Consider the following 15712-nt stretch of genomic DNA (forward strand, 5'->3'; position numbering starts at 1 on the left):
CTCCTGTCTCAGCCTCCCGAGTAGCTGGGACTACAGGCGCCGCCACGTCGCCCGGCTAGTTTTTTGTAGTTTTTAGTAGAGACGGGGTTTCACCGTGTTAGCCAGGATGGTCTCGATCTCCTGACCTCGTGATCCGCCCGTCTCGGCCTCCCAAAGTGCTGGGATTACAGGCTTGAGCCACCGCGCCCGGCTCCAAAAGTTTTTTTTAAAATATTCATCATAAGTGCCAAGAAAAAAGAAAGGAAGTCCTCTATATTTGTATGCTATATTTCACTCTATTCTTTTTTTTTTTTTTTGAGACAGAGTCTCGCTCTGTCACCCAGGCTGGAGTGCAGCGGCACGATCTCAGATCACTGCAAGCTCCGCCTCCCGGGTTCATGCCCTTCTCCTGCCTCAGCCTCCCAAGTAGCTGGGACTACAGGCACCTGCCACCACGCCCAGCTCATTTTTTGTACTATTCTTGTAGAGACAGGGTTTCACCTTGTTAGCCAAGATGGTCTCGATCTCCTGACCTCGTGATCCACCCGCCTCGGCCTCCCAAAGTGCTGGGATTACAGGCGTGAGCCACTGTGCCCGGCCTATTTCACTCTATGATTGACACATTTGTTTTCTGATGGTCATTTATACAAAAAGAAAATATTGTAACCCACAATAAAATTACATCTTCAAGTTTTACTCTAAAAATGCAAACCCAGGGCTCAAATAATTTTAAAATGAGCACTTGAAATCTTTAAACATTTATTTCCATGCCAAAATGATTTTCAGTTCTTGAATGCAGTTTTATAATAGCATCAGTGTTTTCTGGCTTTGAAAATTAAAGTTGATTTGTTCTTAAGTAGCTGAAAAGCAGTTATTTATTGAAATATATTGGGGTCAGCTCTAAAACATGACCAAAATCACAGAGTGATCTTCCTAAATATCCTACTGTAAAGCCATATTTTCTTGCCATTAAGGATATTCTTTGCAAGTAAAGTACAAGAAGATAAGGAGAGAAAAGAATTGGAAAACAGCCTGGAATACTCAGCAGTGCCTACACTTCTACCTCCAGTACCACCGCCACCACCCCCTCCACCTCCTACCAAAAAAAGGGGGCAAAAGCCAGGTTGGTTGGTGACTTACCATCTTGCAGAGTCCTTAGTAACAAATGTGTGAGGAAGAAAGGCTGAAACTTGGACTGCCTTTCTGAGTCTCTTGGCTACAGAACCAGTTTGGGCTCACAGCCAAAAGCCATCCATCCTATGCCACATCCTCACTCAAAGATTTTGCCCCCATCCCACTCTCCGTTTTTATTTGTAAAATAAAACAGTTTCTCACCCAGAGGTGAGAAATACTTATTATTAAATAAGGTGCATTAAGCAGTGCCAAGTTGGGGGTGGGGTAGGAGGGGATGGCTTGGAAGACCTTTCACCTCCCTTCAAAATTTCCATTAGCTAATCAAAAAGCCACTCCATATCTTAGAGTTTTGATTCCTCTGATATGAACAACCAACATTTTCTCAATCCTATGTAAAATGAACATTTTCTTTATAAAACTTTATTTTAAAGCAAATAATAGAAATTATCACTTCAGTTTGCCCTTGCTGCATGCCTTCCAACAGATCGCTAACCTCAGCCCCTGCAGTACGGTCATTCTGGAGCTGCTCTTAGTATAATAACAGGGTTTTGTGTGTCTGCTGAACTAGAACATGCTCCTTGAGGGCATGAATCATGTTTATTCCACTTGCCATTGCCCGCATCTAGCATGATGCCAGGCACGAACCATACACTCAATTAATGCGGGTTTCGTTGAGTAAGAAAGCACCAGAACCAGGAAGGGACCAAAGAGACCAGGGAGACAGGGTACCTTATTTCATAGATCCAAATGCTGAGGCCCAGAGAGGTGAAGAGATTTGCCCTGAGACAAAACAAATTATGTTTGAGCAATCTTCCCTTGGGAGGGTGGGATGGCCACTACTGAGTTATAAGTAGAGACCAACATGGATGTTGGTTTAGTGGTTGATTTTGACTAACAGAACGTGGAACTTAAGGGAAGAAGTGGGAGGGCACAGCTATTTTCTAGGTGCTCATTAAGCGTGAGCTGCTGAAATATCTTCTCTCCACTGGGGACCTGAACCACATTGGCAGCTGTGGAGGAAAGGCCAAGAGGAACACTAGAGATATAGATGATGGACTCTGTCTGGACCTCACGAGACAGGGAGGCTGAGAACATACTCTAGTGAAAGATGGATAAGGAATCTGGGTCGATGGCTGGATCTGAAAGGCACTGCTAAAGATCGTAAATGACACAGAACAAGGCGTTGGTTTGGTGTTGGTGAGAAAGACAGCAGGGTTAGATATATTTATGCAGAGATGTTCAGCAGAAAATTGAGTGTGCAGCAGCTATGGTGAAATATAGAAAAACAAAAGATTTGAAATTTAAAGACAGTTCAAATCCTCTATCTACTTTCTGTTACATGTTGGGCAAGTCTTTTAACCCCTCTAAACCCCAGTTTACATATATGTAAATGTAAAATAAAAATATCTACCTCATATGATTGATGAAGGAATTAATGTTAAATGGCCTAAAATGTCTTAGACTGGCAAAATCCATGGCTAATGATTATTTGAGAATCTTGAGCAAAACCAAACAGAAAACTTCTTGGGGGTTGAGGTAGAGCATTTGTTGTTCCCAGCCTCGGCTTTCATCCTTTCTTTTTCCTGGATCTTTCCATCTGTAAGTAAAGCATTTAGAAATACAGTCTTAACTCTCTCAATATTTCTCCCTCCAGGGAGGAAGGATACTATTACGGAGAAACCTATTGCACCTGCAGAGCCTGTTGAGCCTGTACTCAGTGGCAGTATGGCCATAGGGGCCGTGTCACTAGCTGTTGCCAAAGCCTGTGCCATGCTGCTTAATAAACCTCTGTACTTAAATATCGCTCTATTGAAGCACAATCAGGTTAGTATATATGAAGTTCCATTAAAAGGAGCCATGACAGGAGAATGGCGTAAACCCGGGAGGCGGAGCTTGCAGTGAGCTGAGATCCGGCCACTGCACTTCTGCCTGGGCGACAGAGCGAGACTCCGTCTCACAAAAAAAAAATAAAAAAAAAAAAAAAAAAGGAGCCATGAGTATCTCAATATGGATGAACCCTGTTTCTCATTTTCCCTCGTTTTCCCCCTATTTCAGGAACAGCCAATGCTATTTATGCCTTTGCTGATGGTATCGCTGGTCAGCTGTGGGAAGTCATCATCTGGGAAGCTAAATTTAATGAAAGAAGTGATTTGTATACCCCATCCTGAATTAACAACCAGACAAGTACCTTACATTATGTCAAATTACCTTTTCTTAAAAAAAAAAAACTCCATAATTGATGAACTTTTAGTGGAGCTCCCTTGTGACACCAAGGGAGAGGGAATTAAAGATAAAATGAGAAAAAAATATTTTAGGAAATTAGTGAAGCGGGGAAGAAAGGCCTCGAACCAAAGGGAGCACATATAGAGCACCTTAGATGTCTGGTTTCATTACAGCATTGGCTCATGCTGGTAACTCAGAGAAGCCATGACTGAGCAACTCTGCAGACCTAGAAAGTGCTGGAAGGTTGTTATTTGGGGGCGTCTTTATTTACTCTGCACTGTGCCCTATGGCAGCAGCAAATGAAAGCTAGCACCTCGTAGCAGCCCACTCTGTTAAGTAAGAACTCCAGGACTTGCGTGGCACCTATGAGACTTTTAGTGCATAGGAGTGAAAAAATCTCAAGTGGCATGTTCACCAGAGGTGTGTGAGGGTCTATACTGCTCCTCAGTAGCCTGAAAGAGTCAATATGCCTCTTTAAATCTTCATGATGACCAAAGGTTCATGATCTGTAGGAGATGCTTTCTAAAAAAGTACAGAAAGCTTTCCCCAAGCCCCCTCCAGCAATAAGTTGAGTGATATTTTATCTTGGTGGAAATCAGTAAAAGAAAAAAAAATCAAGTTTTTTCATGATAAAGAATTCTTTCTTAAAATAGTTATTGCCTTACAGTTTATCAGTTGCAGATGACTAGGATTTATACCTGGCTTATCATCTGTCAGACTGTATTCAGATCCTGGTGTCAGGATCTTTCCTTTAGTTAGTATCTGTTGAGCTGTTTGCATACCAGAGCACAAGGAGTGCCATTCTTTATTGGGTCTACGTATGCAGATCTCATCATCAAAACATGCTTTTCTACTTTTTAAGGGACAGTAGATTTATATTGATTTAGCCACTGTAATCCAGACTACCTTGGTGATCTGTGACATGTATTGTAGGAAAGTTGTCTAGGTTGGCCTGGCGTGGTGGCTCACACCTGTAATCCCAGCACTTTGGGAGGCTGAGACGGGAGGATGGCCTGAGGTCAGGAGTTTGAGACCAGCCTGGACAACATGGCAAAACCCCGTCTCTATTAAAAATATAAAAATCAGCCAGGCATGGTGGTGCACGCCTGTCACTCCAGCTACTTGGGAGGTTGAGGCAAGAGAATTGCTTGAACAATTTGGAGTTTGCAGTATGCCGAGATCACGCCACTGTGCTCTAGCCTGGGCAACAGAGTGAGACTCTATCTCAAAAAATAAAATAAAAAATAAAAAAGAAGAAGAAAGTTGTCCAGGTTGGTCCAGAGACCATAAAGGAGGCTGAAGTTAACTTGATCCAAGCAACTGAACCAGTCAGTTCTGAAGGGTGAAGAGAGGCTACTGAGGGAGAAGAGTCTCTCATTCACATTCAACCCAATGAAAACCGGGGCTGAAGATTAACATTTAATCTACTGATTTTGTAGAGCATATCATCCACTAATCAGGGATTCCACAAATACTCTGAGTTAGAAATAGCCACATGTGTTACAAGTTTTTATACTTAAACTTTCTAGTCTGCAACTATGGAAGATCATGGTTGTTCTACTTACAGGGGGTCGAGATGCTTATGGAAATTCAGAAACGTATCAACAAAATAATTGAACTGGTATGTAAAGAGATTCTGTGGTATCTAGTTACTGACACTTAGACACCTTCTAGCGTCCAACTTGTAGTTCATTTGGAATTAAATCAACTGTGGTTGATACGGAGAATGTATTTACTGGCTTTGGGTTTCCCCCATGAACCAAGTGTATCCATGTCCTCAGTGGCTATTGATCCAGCCTCTAATGGTACTTAACAATCTCATTTCAGTTTCTGGGGCAACTGGCTTTGTGCTAAGATCATCCCTTAGGATTTACTAAGAAAGAAAGGATGTGGCCCCCAGGACATGAGAGGCAGCTTGATGGAATGAAGGCACAGACTCTTGTGCCTGCATTAGGATCCCTGTGTTGAGTAAACAAGGGCCTCTGGCAGAGCAGCCCTCTTGGGGGCAGTCACAGAGGCAGGTGTATGAGTCACCAGTTGTCCCATCGTGTTCTAAATGGGCAGTGCACAGTGATATGGCAGGGCTGAGGCCAGGAGAGGGACCCAATCCTTGTCTGTGGGGCTTTATACACACACACACACACACACACACACACACGACTTTTACTTTGGAATACTACATTTACAGAAAAGTTGCAAAGATAGTACAGACAGTTCCTAAATACCTCTCACCCAGTTTCCCCCAGTGTTAATGATATATTACATGGTACATTTGTCAAAACTAAGAAACCAAAATGGTACACTACTAATAACTACAGACTTGATTCAAATTTCACTGGTTTTTCCACCAGTGTCCTTTTTCTGTTCTAGGATCCATTCCAGGATCCCACATTGCATTTAGCTTGAGGCTTTTAAGCTGCATGATGAGGAAGCAGTAGGCTGAGGACTCAGTAGGATGGGACTGGGATACAATAGCAGTGGAACATGAAGGAACTCTGGTTCTAACTCTGTCTCACCAGTACAGAGTGTGACTGCAGGCAGGGGGCATGGGCCCCTCCCCTGCAGCGATGGGGGTTGGCTGGCTGGGGCCCAATCCCTGCAGTTGATCAGAATTGCTTTAAGCAATTCCAGGCTGGAGCCGGTTCCATGGTGCTTTGCAGGAGGCCAGCTTCTTTTCTGGGTGACCAGCCTGTAGAAACTCAGACTTGGACAAGTTAGCTCTGATGTTGCACTCTGCTTTGCCATTCATAACTCCGTGACCTTGGGCCAATTCCATAGCCTCTCTGTCTCGGGTTCCTCATCTATAAAATGGAGATGATCAGTATCCAAATCATGAGGGTGACTGTGAAGAGTAAACAAGTTTAACCTGAAACACGCTGCATCAGGATCCAGTGCCACAGGAAGCCATACCTGGTGTTAGTTGTGTCAGAGCAGGTGAAGGAAACCCAGTTTAAACTATTAGGAAATTCAGGATATCTGAGCATTCTACAATTCATCCTTCTTAATTTCTTTTAAAAGTTTTTCAGCGGGGCGTGGTGGCTCAAGCCTATAATCCCAACACTTTGGGAGGCCGAGGCAGGTGGATCACCTGAGGTGAGGAGTTTGACACCAGTCTGGCCAACGTGGTGAAACCCTGTCTTTACTAAAAATACAAAAAAATTAGCTGGGCATTGTGGCAGGCGCCTGTAATCCCAGCTACTCAGAAGGCTGAGGCAAGAGAATCACTTGAAACCAGGAGGCGGAGGGTGCAGTGAGCTGAGATCGTGCCATTGCACTCCAACCTGGGCAACAAGAATGAAAATCCATTTCAAAAAAAAAAAGTTTTCTTGAATTCTAAAATCTTTCCTGACATTTTGTCTTTTAAATGTTTTATTTATTTGTGATTACACAAGTAGCTCATGAATGTTCTTGTGAAAATTCAAATACTGATAGAGCAACCCACCCACAACCACCTCCTACAGACTACCACCCTCAGTACTGTCCCTTCTCTAAAGATAACTGTCGTTAAAAATTGAGTGTGGCCTTCCAGACTTGTTAAAACAATAATTAAGTAGACAGGCCAGGAGTGGTGGCTCACACCTGTAATCCCAGCACTTTGGAAGGCTGAGGTGGGCAAATCAGTTGAGGTCAGGAGTTCAAGACCAGCCTGGCCAACATGGCAAAACCCCGTCTCTACTAAATATACAAAAATTAGCTGGGTGTGGTGGTGCACATCTGTAATCCCAGCTACTCAGGAGGCTGAGGCAGGAGAATCACTTGAACCTGGAAGGCGGAAGTTGCAGTGAGCCAAGATCACACCACTGTAATCCAGCCTGGGCAACAGAGTGAGACTCTGTCTCGGGGGGGATAAAAAGATAAGTGCACAACAGAGAACCAGAGAACAGTATTTAAAATAATACAAAAATTATACACAACTCATTCTGCAAATTGCTTTACTTCTTTGCCCTTTTCATTGAGGTGTTTATCTTTTATTGCTATGTAGGAATTCTTTACATAATAAGGGATTTAATCCTTTATATATATATTTATATATATATTATTATTTTATATATATATATATATATATATTTTTTTTTTTGAGACGGAGTCTAGCTCTGTCTCCCAGGCTGGAGTGCAGTGGCGTGATCTCAGCTCACTGCAACCTCTGCTTTCCAGGTTCAAGCGATTCTCCTGCCTCAGCCTTCCGAGTAGCTGGGGTTACAGGCACCCAGCACCATGCCCAGCTAATTTTTGTATTTTTAGTAGAGATGAGGTTTCACTGTCTTGGGCAGGCTGGTCTCGAACTCCTGACCTTGTGATCCACCTGCCTCGGCCTACCAAAATGCTGGAATTACAAGCGTGAGCCACCACGCCCAGCCAATTCTTTATATATGCTAGACCTATTTTCCTGTATCGTGTTGCCTGCCTTTAAATTGTATGATATGGAGTCATACCGATTTTAAAAATTTTTTGATGGAGTGAAATGTAGCAATCTGTTCTCTTAAGGCAGTGACTCTCAACCAGCAATTATTTTGCCCAGGGGACATTTGGCAAGTCTGGAGACATTTTTAGTGGTCTTGGCTTGGAAGGAGGGTTCTGATCGCATTTTGTAAGCAGGGATCAGAGCTGCTACTGAGCATCCTGCAATCTACAGGGCGGCCCCCACAGCGGGGTAATCCAGCCTCTTGGGGGCTGGATTATATCTTAATTTCTTATTTATTATATCTTAATTAATTATATCTTAATTTCGCCTGGTCTTTATATCAATAGTGTGATGCAGGGATCACATTTCTGTTGACTTTCCACGTGGTGTTACAGGTTTGGAAGCTGCAGTAGGATTCTTAGTAAAAGCTCCAACTAGTTCATTCATGTTTGAAGGAAAAGCAGTAAAGCACTTAGAGAAAGTTCAGTATCAAAAACCATCATCACTATGCTGTCGAAGTCACAGAGTTTAAGTTGTTAAATAATATGTAGTGTAGTGGAAAGAGCATAATCTTTGAAACAAACAGATTTGGTTTCAATTTTGGCTCTGCACTTATTAGCTGCCACTTCGTGAGCCTCTTACATATCCTGTCAAAGCACTGGTTTCCTCATCTGTACAGTTTTTAAGTGCCTGCCTTGGTCAAGTGTGGTAGCACAGGCCTATAATCCCAGCACTTTTGGGAGGCGGAGGTGGAGAGGCCAGGTGTTCAAGACCAGCCTGGCAACATAGCGAGACCTTGTCTCCACAAAAATTAGTCCAGTGTGGTGGCATGCGTCTGTGGTCCCAGCCACTTGGGAGGCAGAGGTGGGAGGATTGCTTGAGCCCAGGAGTTTGAGGCTGCAGTGAGTTCTGATCATGCCACTGCACCCCAGCCTGGGTGACAGAGGGAGATCCTGTCCCATTAAAAAAAAAAAAAAAAAAAAGCCTGCCTTGTATGGGAGGAACCCTGAACTGCTGGGCTCCTAATAAAGGGTGCCTATTTATAGCATAGTAATTGAATATAGAAAGATGTTTAATCCTTCCCAGTAATTACACTGATAACAGATCATTCCCAACAGTACCCCAATTCTTCTATTGTCTTAATTTTAATCTATTTTGAGAAAAAAAATGCTGAAGAAATGGTATGTTTTCTCATTCAGGCCCCAACCCAAAGATGTCTGTAGATAACCTCCGGTCTTAAAACAGGAGATGATGGGAGTGGAACCAGGGTTACTGCAATCACCATGCTTTATTTTGGTAATAAAGTGATAGCTCCTGATGACATCATTTGGCTGCTGGCATTGATTAGCAGATTACATCATGCCAGATTTATTTTGGCATAACTCACTCTCCCTAGGAACTCCCGAGTAGACTAATTCTTACTAATGAAAGATTATATTTGTTTCAGTTTTAGCCATTTTAAATCCACTTAGTCTGAGAACAACCATTCTAGAATACATTGCATTTTTTTTATGATTAAAAAGGCTGCCAGCCTGGGCAACATAGTGAGACCGTCTCTACAAAAATATTTACCGAAAAAAAAAAAAAATTAGCCAGGCATGGTGCTGCACACTTGTCGTTCAGTTACTCGGGAGCCTGAGGCAGAAGGATTGTTTGAGCTCAGGAAGTTGAGGCTGTAGTGAGACATGATTGTGCCACTGCACTCCAGCCTGTGTGACAGTGAGACCCTGTCTTTAAAACAAAAAGGGGTAGGGTTGGGGCTGGAGATTTTAACTTCCATTATTTAACAGCTTATTCTTATTACGGTAGAGAGAAAGATGTTACAGGTTGTTTTTTTCCCTGGTTATTTTTTGCCGTTGCAAGGCCCTATGCTAGGTGCAAAAGGGGATAAAAACGTACTTCTTGTCCTCAGGCAGCTTAAAAGTCTCAATGAGGGAGCATAAAAAACATGAAAAATCCAATAATAATGCAAACCAAGACTGTTCTTTAATGTTTGCCGTTTTGAACTGGTGCCAGTAATCACTGAGATCGTCCCCTGATCACATCACGTGACTTCCCTTTGCCCTTCTGTTCAGGGTCACTGTATGTGCATATACTTGAGTGTGAGCCATACTTATGCTTGACAATCATGCCTCAGCTTACAGAGCCAGTATACGCTGAGCACGAAAGTGCATCCTTTAAAAGATTAGATCCTTGCAATAATATGCACCCAATACGCCAAATGTGGGAATGCCTCTTTGGGAATTACCTTTGCTTTTAACCTCATGACACTACACCCACTAGATTCACCAGATTTAATTATCTTTGACTGTTTCAAATCAAAGTCAAAACGACCCTGCAGGAGAAAGTGTTTGCATCCCGAGAATATTCAAAACATTATGTTGGGTCTGTAAAAGCAAATTCCACAGCGGGGTTAAGCCCTAAGGGCAAGGAGGGGACTTTGTATCCTCCTGCAGAAAAAGGGTGCCTGCACACAGCAGAAGTTCATGATATACATGTGAATAACACATTACTTATATGCATAGAAATGCATGAATCTGTATACACACCCCATATATGTGACTGGGGGCAGAGGGTAAGGATGAACTAGAGGAAACACATTCCTGATTTCAGAAATAGTTTGTGGCATATAAAGTAGGGAGTGGCTGGAATTGTCCCTATGTGCATGAGTGTGTGTGTGCGTGTGTGTGTGCGCACGTGTGTGAGATTCAGCGTGGTTGGTCAGGTCTCAGAGCAGTAAGCTTTGTTTGCTGCCACAGCCATTCTAAAAATTTCAGGTGATGTATTTTTATCTTCTGCCCCACAGCCCTCTCCTCCAAAAGCAGAGACAAAAAAAGGGCATGATGGAAGCAAAAGAGGTCAAGTAAGTCTATATATTGTTTACCATTCTTCCATATGACACTGTTTATAGATTTCCTGCCCCTTTTTATCTTCCATAGTCACTTTTTGCTCCAAGTCCAGGACTGAGGCAAATGGAAACCACATAGTGATGTTGTTGCTCCAGGCACCCCCCAGAGCTGCAGTATCATGCTGCCCCTGCCTTCCAGCAACAGGCTGCCTGGCCATTGCTGGCAGCAGCGGTCTGGCCATCTGGAATCTCACAGGGTTAGGAAGCATTTATGGGAAATAGGGTTACACTGGACCCTATAGGGGAAGTGTTTGGGAAATCGAATCTCTCTGACAACTAGCTGAAAGGCACATAGGATATTTTACATTTTATTATTAACAAAGAGAAAAAGAAGCAGCACAAAAAGATGGCTCTTCCTTCCATCTGGTCCCCCAAACACACTGAAGCATCATTTCTGATGAACCATTGCAGGAACTCTGATTTTGCCAGGAGAATGAGGCGAAGAGTCCTCCTTGTCAAAACTGGCTGCGCTGGCTTCAGGAGCCTTGGGAGACCAGCGGAACTTGATCTGTCAGTCACCTTGGTGATTGTGAATGCTCTGATAGATGTATCTATTGTAGCCTAAACTTTCAACAATATAAATAGAACAGCCAATAAGAACTTTGAAGAGCATGCACATGGGTGAAGGTTGCTCACATCTGCAGTATTTGATTGGCTCTGTGAGTGAACAATCCTTGCCCCACCTTGATGTTTGGTAGGTGACAGTCGGCTGAAGTCAAAAGAAGAGGGGCTAGGAAAGAAAGGAGAAGACATGGCAGAGATAAAAAAAAAATGAAGTTTCTTTTCAAGATTAGAAGAGAGAAATGTATGAACACATACAGCAGTAAGTAAAATACTGTTAACAGTTTGTACATGTTGGAATGAGCACAGCCGCGTAATATTAGGCCTTGCAAGAGGTGGAGATGGTAAACAAGCCACCAGTTCTCAGTGCTGTTCCTTCATTCCAGCAGGCGGTTCTCTGCATGCTGGGAAACTTAGACCAACATCAGCCCTCCCTGTAATCAGCTTTACTACTTTTTTTTTTTTTTTTTTTTTTTTTTTTTTAACCGTTAGAAACAGTCTAGAGTATAGATTCCAGAGAGGCAGCCACACAAGAACTAGGGGTATAAACTCTGGTGCTAAACTGCCTGGATTAAAATCTGGTCCAAATTACTTAACTCTGTAAAATGGAGATCATAGTAATACCTTCGTATGATGTGTAAGGAGTAAATGTATTTTACTTTATGTAATGTGCTTAGGACAGTACCTGGCATTTAGTAAGGTAAATGTGACCAAATAAGTGATGCTTTCATAGTTCAGAAGGCTCTATAACAAAACTCAATTGATGGACAAAAATTTCCTCAACTATTCCTTTGTTTGCCAAATAAAAGTTTCCTCTCGTTGACATTAAAATAGTGCTATCACCAGTCAAAACAGAATACTCACTGCCGGGTTCATGTTTGTCGTTGAGTTTGGCGCAGACACACACACACCTTACCTTAAGCCCTCAGATTCATTGATATTGCTTCAATTTATAATTGCATAGTGGCAATTTACGGCGAGGGCACGTCAAGGCTGACTTTGCAATAGCTGTCTTTCCTCGGGGTTATGTGGGTCCTGAAATCCTCTTCCACTAAAATCCATCTTCAGTATTGCATCCTCTTAGCGGAAGTCTGCAGTCCTTTTAAAGTGGCCAACGCCTGTAATCCCAGCACTTTGGGAGTGTTGAGCACAAGACTTCAAGACCAGCCTGGGCAACACAGCGAGACCCTGTCTCTACAAAATATAAAAAAATTAGCCAGGTGTGGTGGCACATGCCTGTAGTCTCAGGTTCTTAGGAGGCTCAGAAAGGAGGATGACTTGAGCCTGGGGAAGTTGAGACTGCAGAGCCACATTCAAGTCACTGCCCTCCAGCCTGGGTGACAGAGCAAGACACTATCCCAAAACAAATAAATAAAGCTTTTCCTGAAGGAGGGTTAGGCTTTTAACAGCTGCATTTATCTGGAGGAAAACAGAACATAGGAAAGAGCAGGTTTGGAGGAAAAGGACTGGCAGAGCTAGAGACAGACAGGCTGGACATTCACAGGGAGGGCCTGGAGATTCACCAACCGGGTGGCTGTGACTCAGGCTAGCCCCACGTACAAGGAACAGCAGCGTCAATAAAGAGAGAACACAGACACACTGAAGAGAGAAAAGCGTGCTCCCAGGCTAACCTTGGAAACCTCAGAAGTAAGAAAATTACTCCCAGATACTGCAGGGGAATCTCATGCCCTAAGTCATGTGAATCAATCCTAAGTAGGATTGAGAATCAAAGGACTGATCTTTGCAGAGCTGTATCTGATCATAAACCATGCCTATCACAGGAAGCACCAAGAACCTTAATGAGGTGTACTGATATGCATCATTGTCTCTTGATCTTGTAGCAGCAGATCACTGGCAAGATGTCCCACCTTGGTTGTTTAACCATTAACTGTGACACCATAGAACAGCCACTGCTTCTAATACAGGAAATCTGTGCAAACCTGGGGCTAGAACTGGGAACAAATCTGCATCTAGCTATCAACTGTGCTGGACATGAGCTGATGGACTACGTAAGTTTCCACTTCAGAACATTCACTTCCTATTGAGATCCATGATTTTTAAATTAGAACTCAGAGAAAAAGAGCTTATCTGAATATTGTCCAAACAGATCTTATTGTTTTTTATTAATATTGTGTGAAGGATTCAAATATAAATGGAACTGAGAAAATCAAATTAGCTAATGACCACAGAATAACATAACCATAAAAAATTTTAAATAATGTCATTATTATATATAGAAATTCTATAATAAAGATGAGTAAAATGAGTCACTTACATTGCAATCCTGAAAGCTACTGAAAAATAATTTAACAAACTGCATTTGGTTGATAAATGCTGAATTTGTCGAGCCTGAAAAGTGGATGAGTTGTAACTTATGACGTGATAGGCCCTTCTAGACATGTAGTTCTTAGAATTTATTGTGACTTTTTAAATATAAAACAATTTCCAAGTTATTGAAGTTTATGAAGAACATGTTGTTGTCCAACTGAACACATCACAGTGTTATCCACAGCCTGGGTTAGGAGGACAGAGCCTTAGTGATATGATGAGACTCCACCTGGGGATCACCCACCTGAAGAGAAAGATTCTAAAAAGAGAGTGGAAAACAGGTTCATTAAAAAACATCCTAGTCGGCCGGGCACGGTGGCTCACGCCTGTAATCCCAGCACTTTGGGAGACCGAGGTGGGCAGATCACCCGAGGTCAGGAGTTCAAGACCAGCCTGGCCAACATGGTGAAATCCTGTCTCTACAAAAAATGCAAAAAATTAGCTGGGCGTGGTGGTGGGTTTCTGTAATCACAGTTACTCGGGAGGCTGAGGCAAAAGAATCGCTTGAACCCAGGAGGTAGAGGCTACAGTGAGCCAAGATCGTGCCATTGCACTCCAGCCTAGACAACAAGAGTGAAACTCTGTCTCAAAACAAAACAAAACAAAACAAAACAAAAACAAGCAACATTCTAGTCTTCACTGCCTCAGGGTAATACAACAGCAATTTACCTTTAAACTTGGGAAATTGGTATGTTAGGAAAGTTATTAGTTTTCTGTCTTACACATATACTTCCTGATATAGTTTGACTGTGTCCCCACCCAAATCACATCTTGAATTGTAGCTCCCATAATTCCCATGTGTCATGGGAGGTAACTGAATCATGGGGGCAGGTCTTTCCCATGCTATTCTCATGATAGTGAATAAGTGTCACTAGATCTGACGGTTTTATAAAGGGGAGTTCCCCTGTACACACTCTCTTGCCTGCTGCCATGTAAGACATGACTTTGCTCTTCCTTTACCTTCCACCATGATTGTGCGGCCTCCTCAGCCATGTGGAACTGTAAGTCAATTAAACCTCTTTCCTTTATAAATTACCCAGTCTCAGGTATGTCTTTATTAGCAGCATGAAAACAGACTAATACATTTCCCAATTTCAAATACACAAAAATGCTGAGTCTGTGTTTTATGAAATGCCCAGCATATTGCCAAGCATTTACGGTGACTTGGTAATTTATGTCAAATTCAGGGGACTTGACCAAATAGCATTCTGCTTTAACTGTGATTTTTAACTTTACAAAGGACATTTTGAACACTATATAAGAACCCTCAATTTTGGCTGACTTCTGAAAGTTCTTTTACTTTTCTAAAGAAACTAAGCACATAAAAGAATATTTAAAGTAATTTCCTGTTCTTCACATAATGATTGGTTCCTAGGCATACCATTAAGAAAAATAATTGCATGTTTTAATCAGCAACGTATACTAGGAACTATGAATATACTGACTGCTAGTGCTAACTAGAATGGGTATTTATTGCTTATATTCAGTAAAATGTATTAGCTTGATATCAGATAATTCTTACAATATTGTTAGTTCAAAATCATTGGCGTTTCCTCACTGACAAGATAGGGTTTTTTAAGCTTTGCATTATAGAAGTTAAAAGATCTTGCTGCTTTTGAAGATGAAAAAAGTATGAAATCCCTTCAGTTATGGTCTTAGGAAACTGCTAATTCCAATGGAATCCATTCTATTATCAGCAGCAGGAGGAAGGCATTAGCAAACCAAACAGCCACTCTGTTCCATTCCACCTCCCTCCTGGTGCCCAAATATCCCAGGTGCCATCCCTGAACACAGACTTAAAAGGAAGGGTGCTTTGCTTTGCAGAAAGGCTATTCTAGATCCTTCAGCCCTGTTTACTTCTATACTTAATGACTTAGGGGCTTCTCAGACTTCAAATGAATGTTGTACTAGAATTCTACCTTCAGAACAATATTGTTACTACTAGAAGGTACAAGCTACCTAAGAAAGAAATGCCTCACATAAATCACATTACTTTTCACACTGGTTGTTAGTGTATCAAAAGCGTAGCCTTGCTTTCAAGCTTTAGAATATTTACGGTAAAGGAAACAAGTTATTCATTCAATGTGAGCTAAAAGATGGTAGGGTCTAGTGAGTGAGCAGGTTAGCATTGCTATTCTGCTTGTTTTGTGAATTTATGTTATTGTCCATCTACCCAG

At 42.2% G+C, this 15712-nt stretch overlaps 1 protein-coding gene across 5 annotated transcripts in view; it reads left to right on the plus strand.

Moving 5' to 3' along the window:
* Positions 1 to 15712, plus strand: part of ENO4 (enolase 4) — a 35644-nt gene that overhangs the window by 8475 nt on the left and 11457 nt on the right. For 2 of the 5 annotated variants that reach the window (XM_017871258.1, XM_017871256.1), the window contains 6 exons: positions 954 to 1102; positions 2768 to 2937; positions 3169 to 3297; positions 4904 to 4957; positions 10545 to 10601; positions 13049 to 13216. In XM_017871258.1, the coding sequence (XP_017726747.1) occupies positions 954 to 1102; positions 2768 to 2937; positions 3169 to 3297; positions 4904 to 4957; positions 10545 to 10601; positions 13049 to 13216 (727 nt within the window). The remainder of the gene's footprint in view (positions 1 to 953; positions 1103 to 2767; positions 2938 to 3168; positions 3298 to 4903; positions 4958 to 10544; positions 10602 to 13048; positions 13217 to 15712) is intronic. The other 3 variants (XM_017871260.1, XM_017871257.1, XM_017871261.1) reach the window with 3 other exon arrangements.

The sequence above is a fragment of the Rhinopithecus bieti genome, unplaced genomic scaffold, assembly GCF_001698545.2.
Source record: "Rhinopithecus bieti isolate Rb0 unplaced genomic scaffold, ASM169854v2 scaffold_5982, whole genome shotgun sequence".
Classification (NCBI taxonomy): Eukaryota; Metazoa; Chordata; class Mammalia; order Primates; family Cercopithecidae; genus Rhinopithecus; species Rhinopithecus bieti.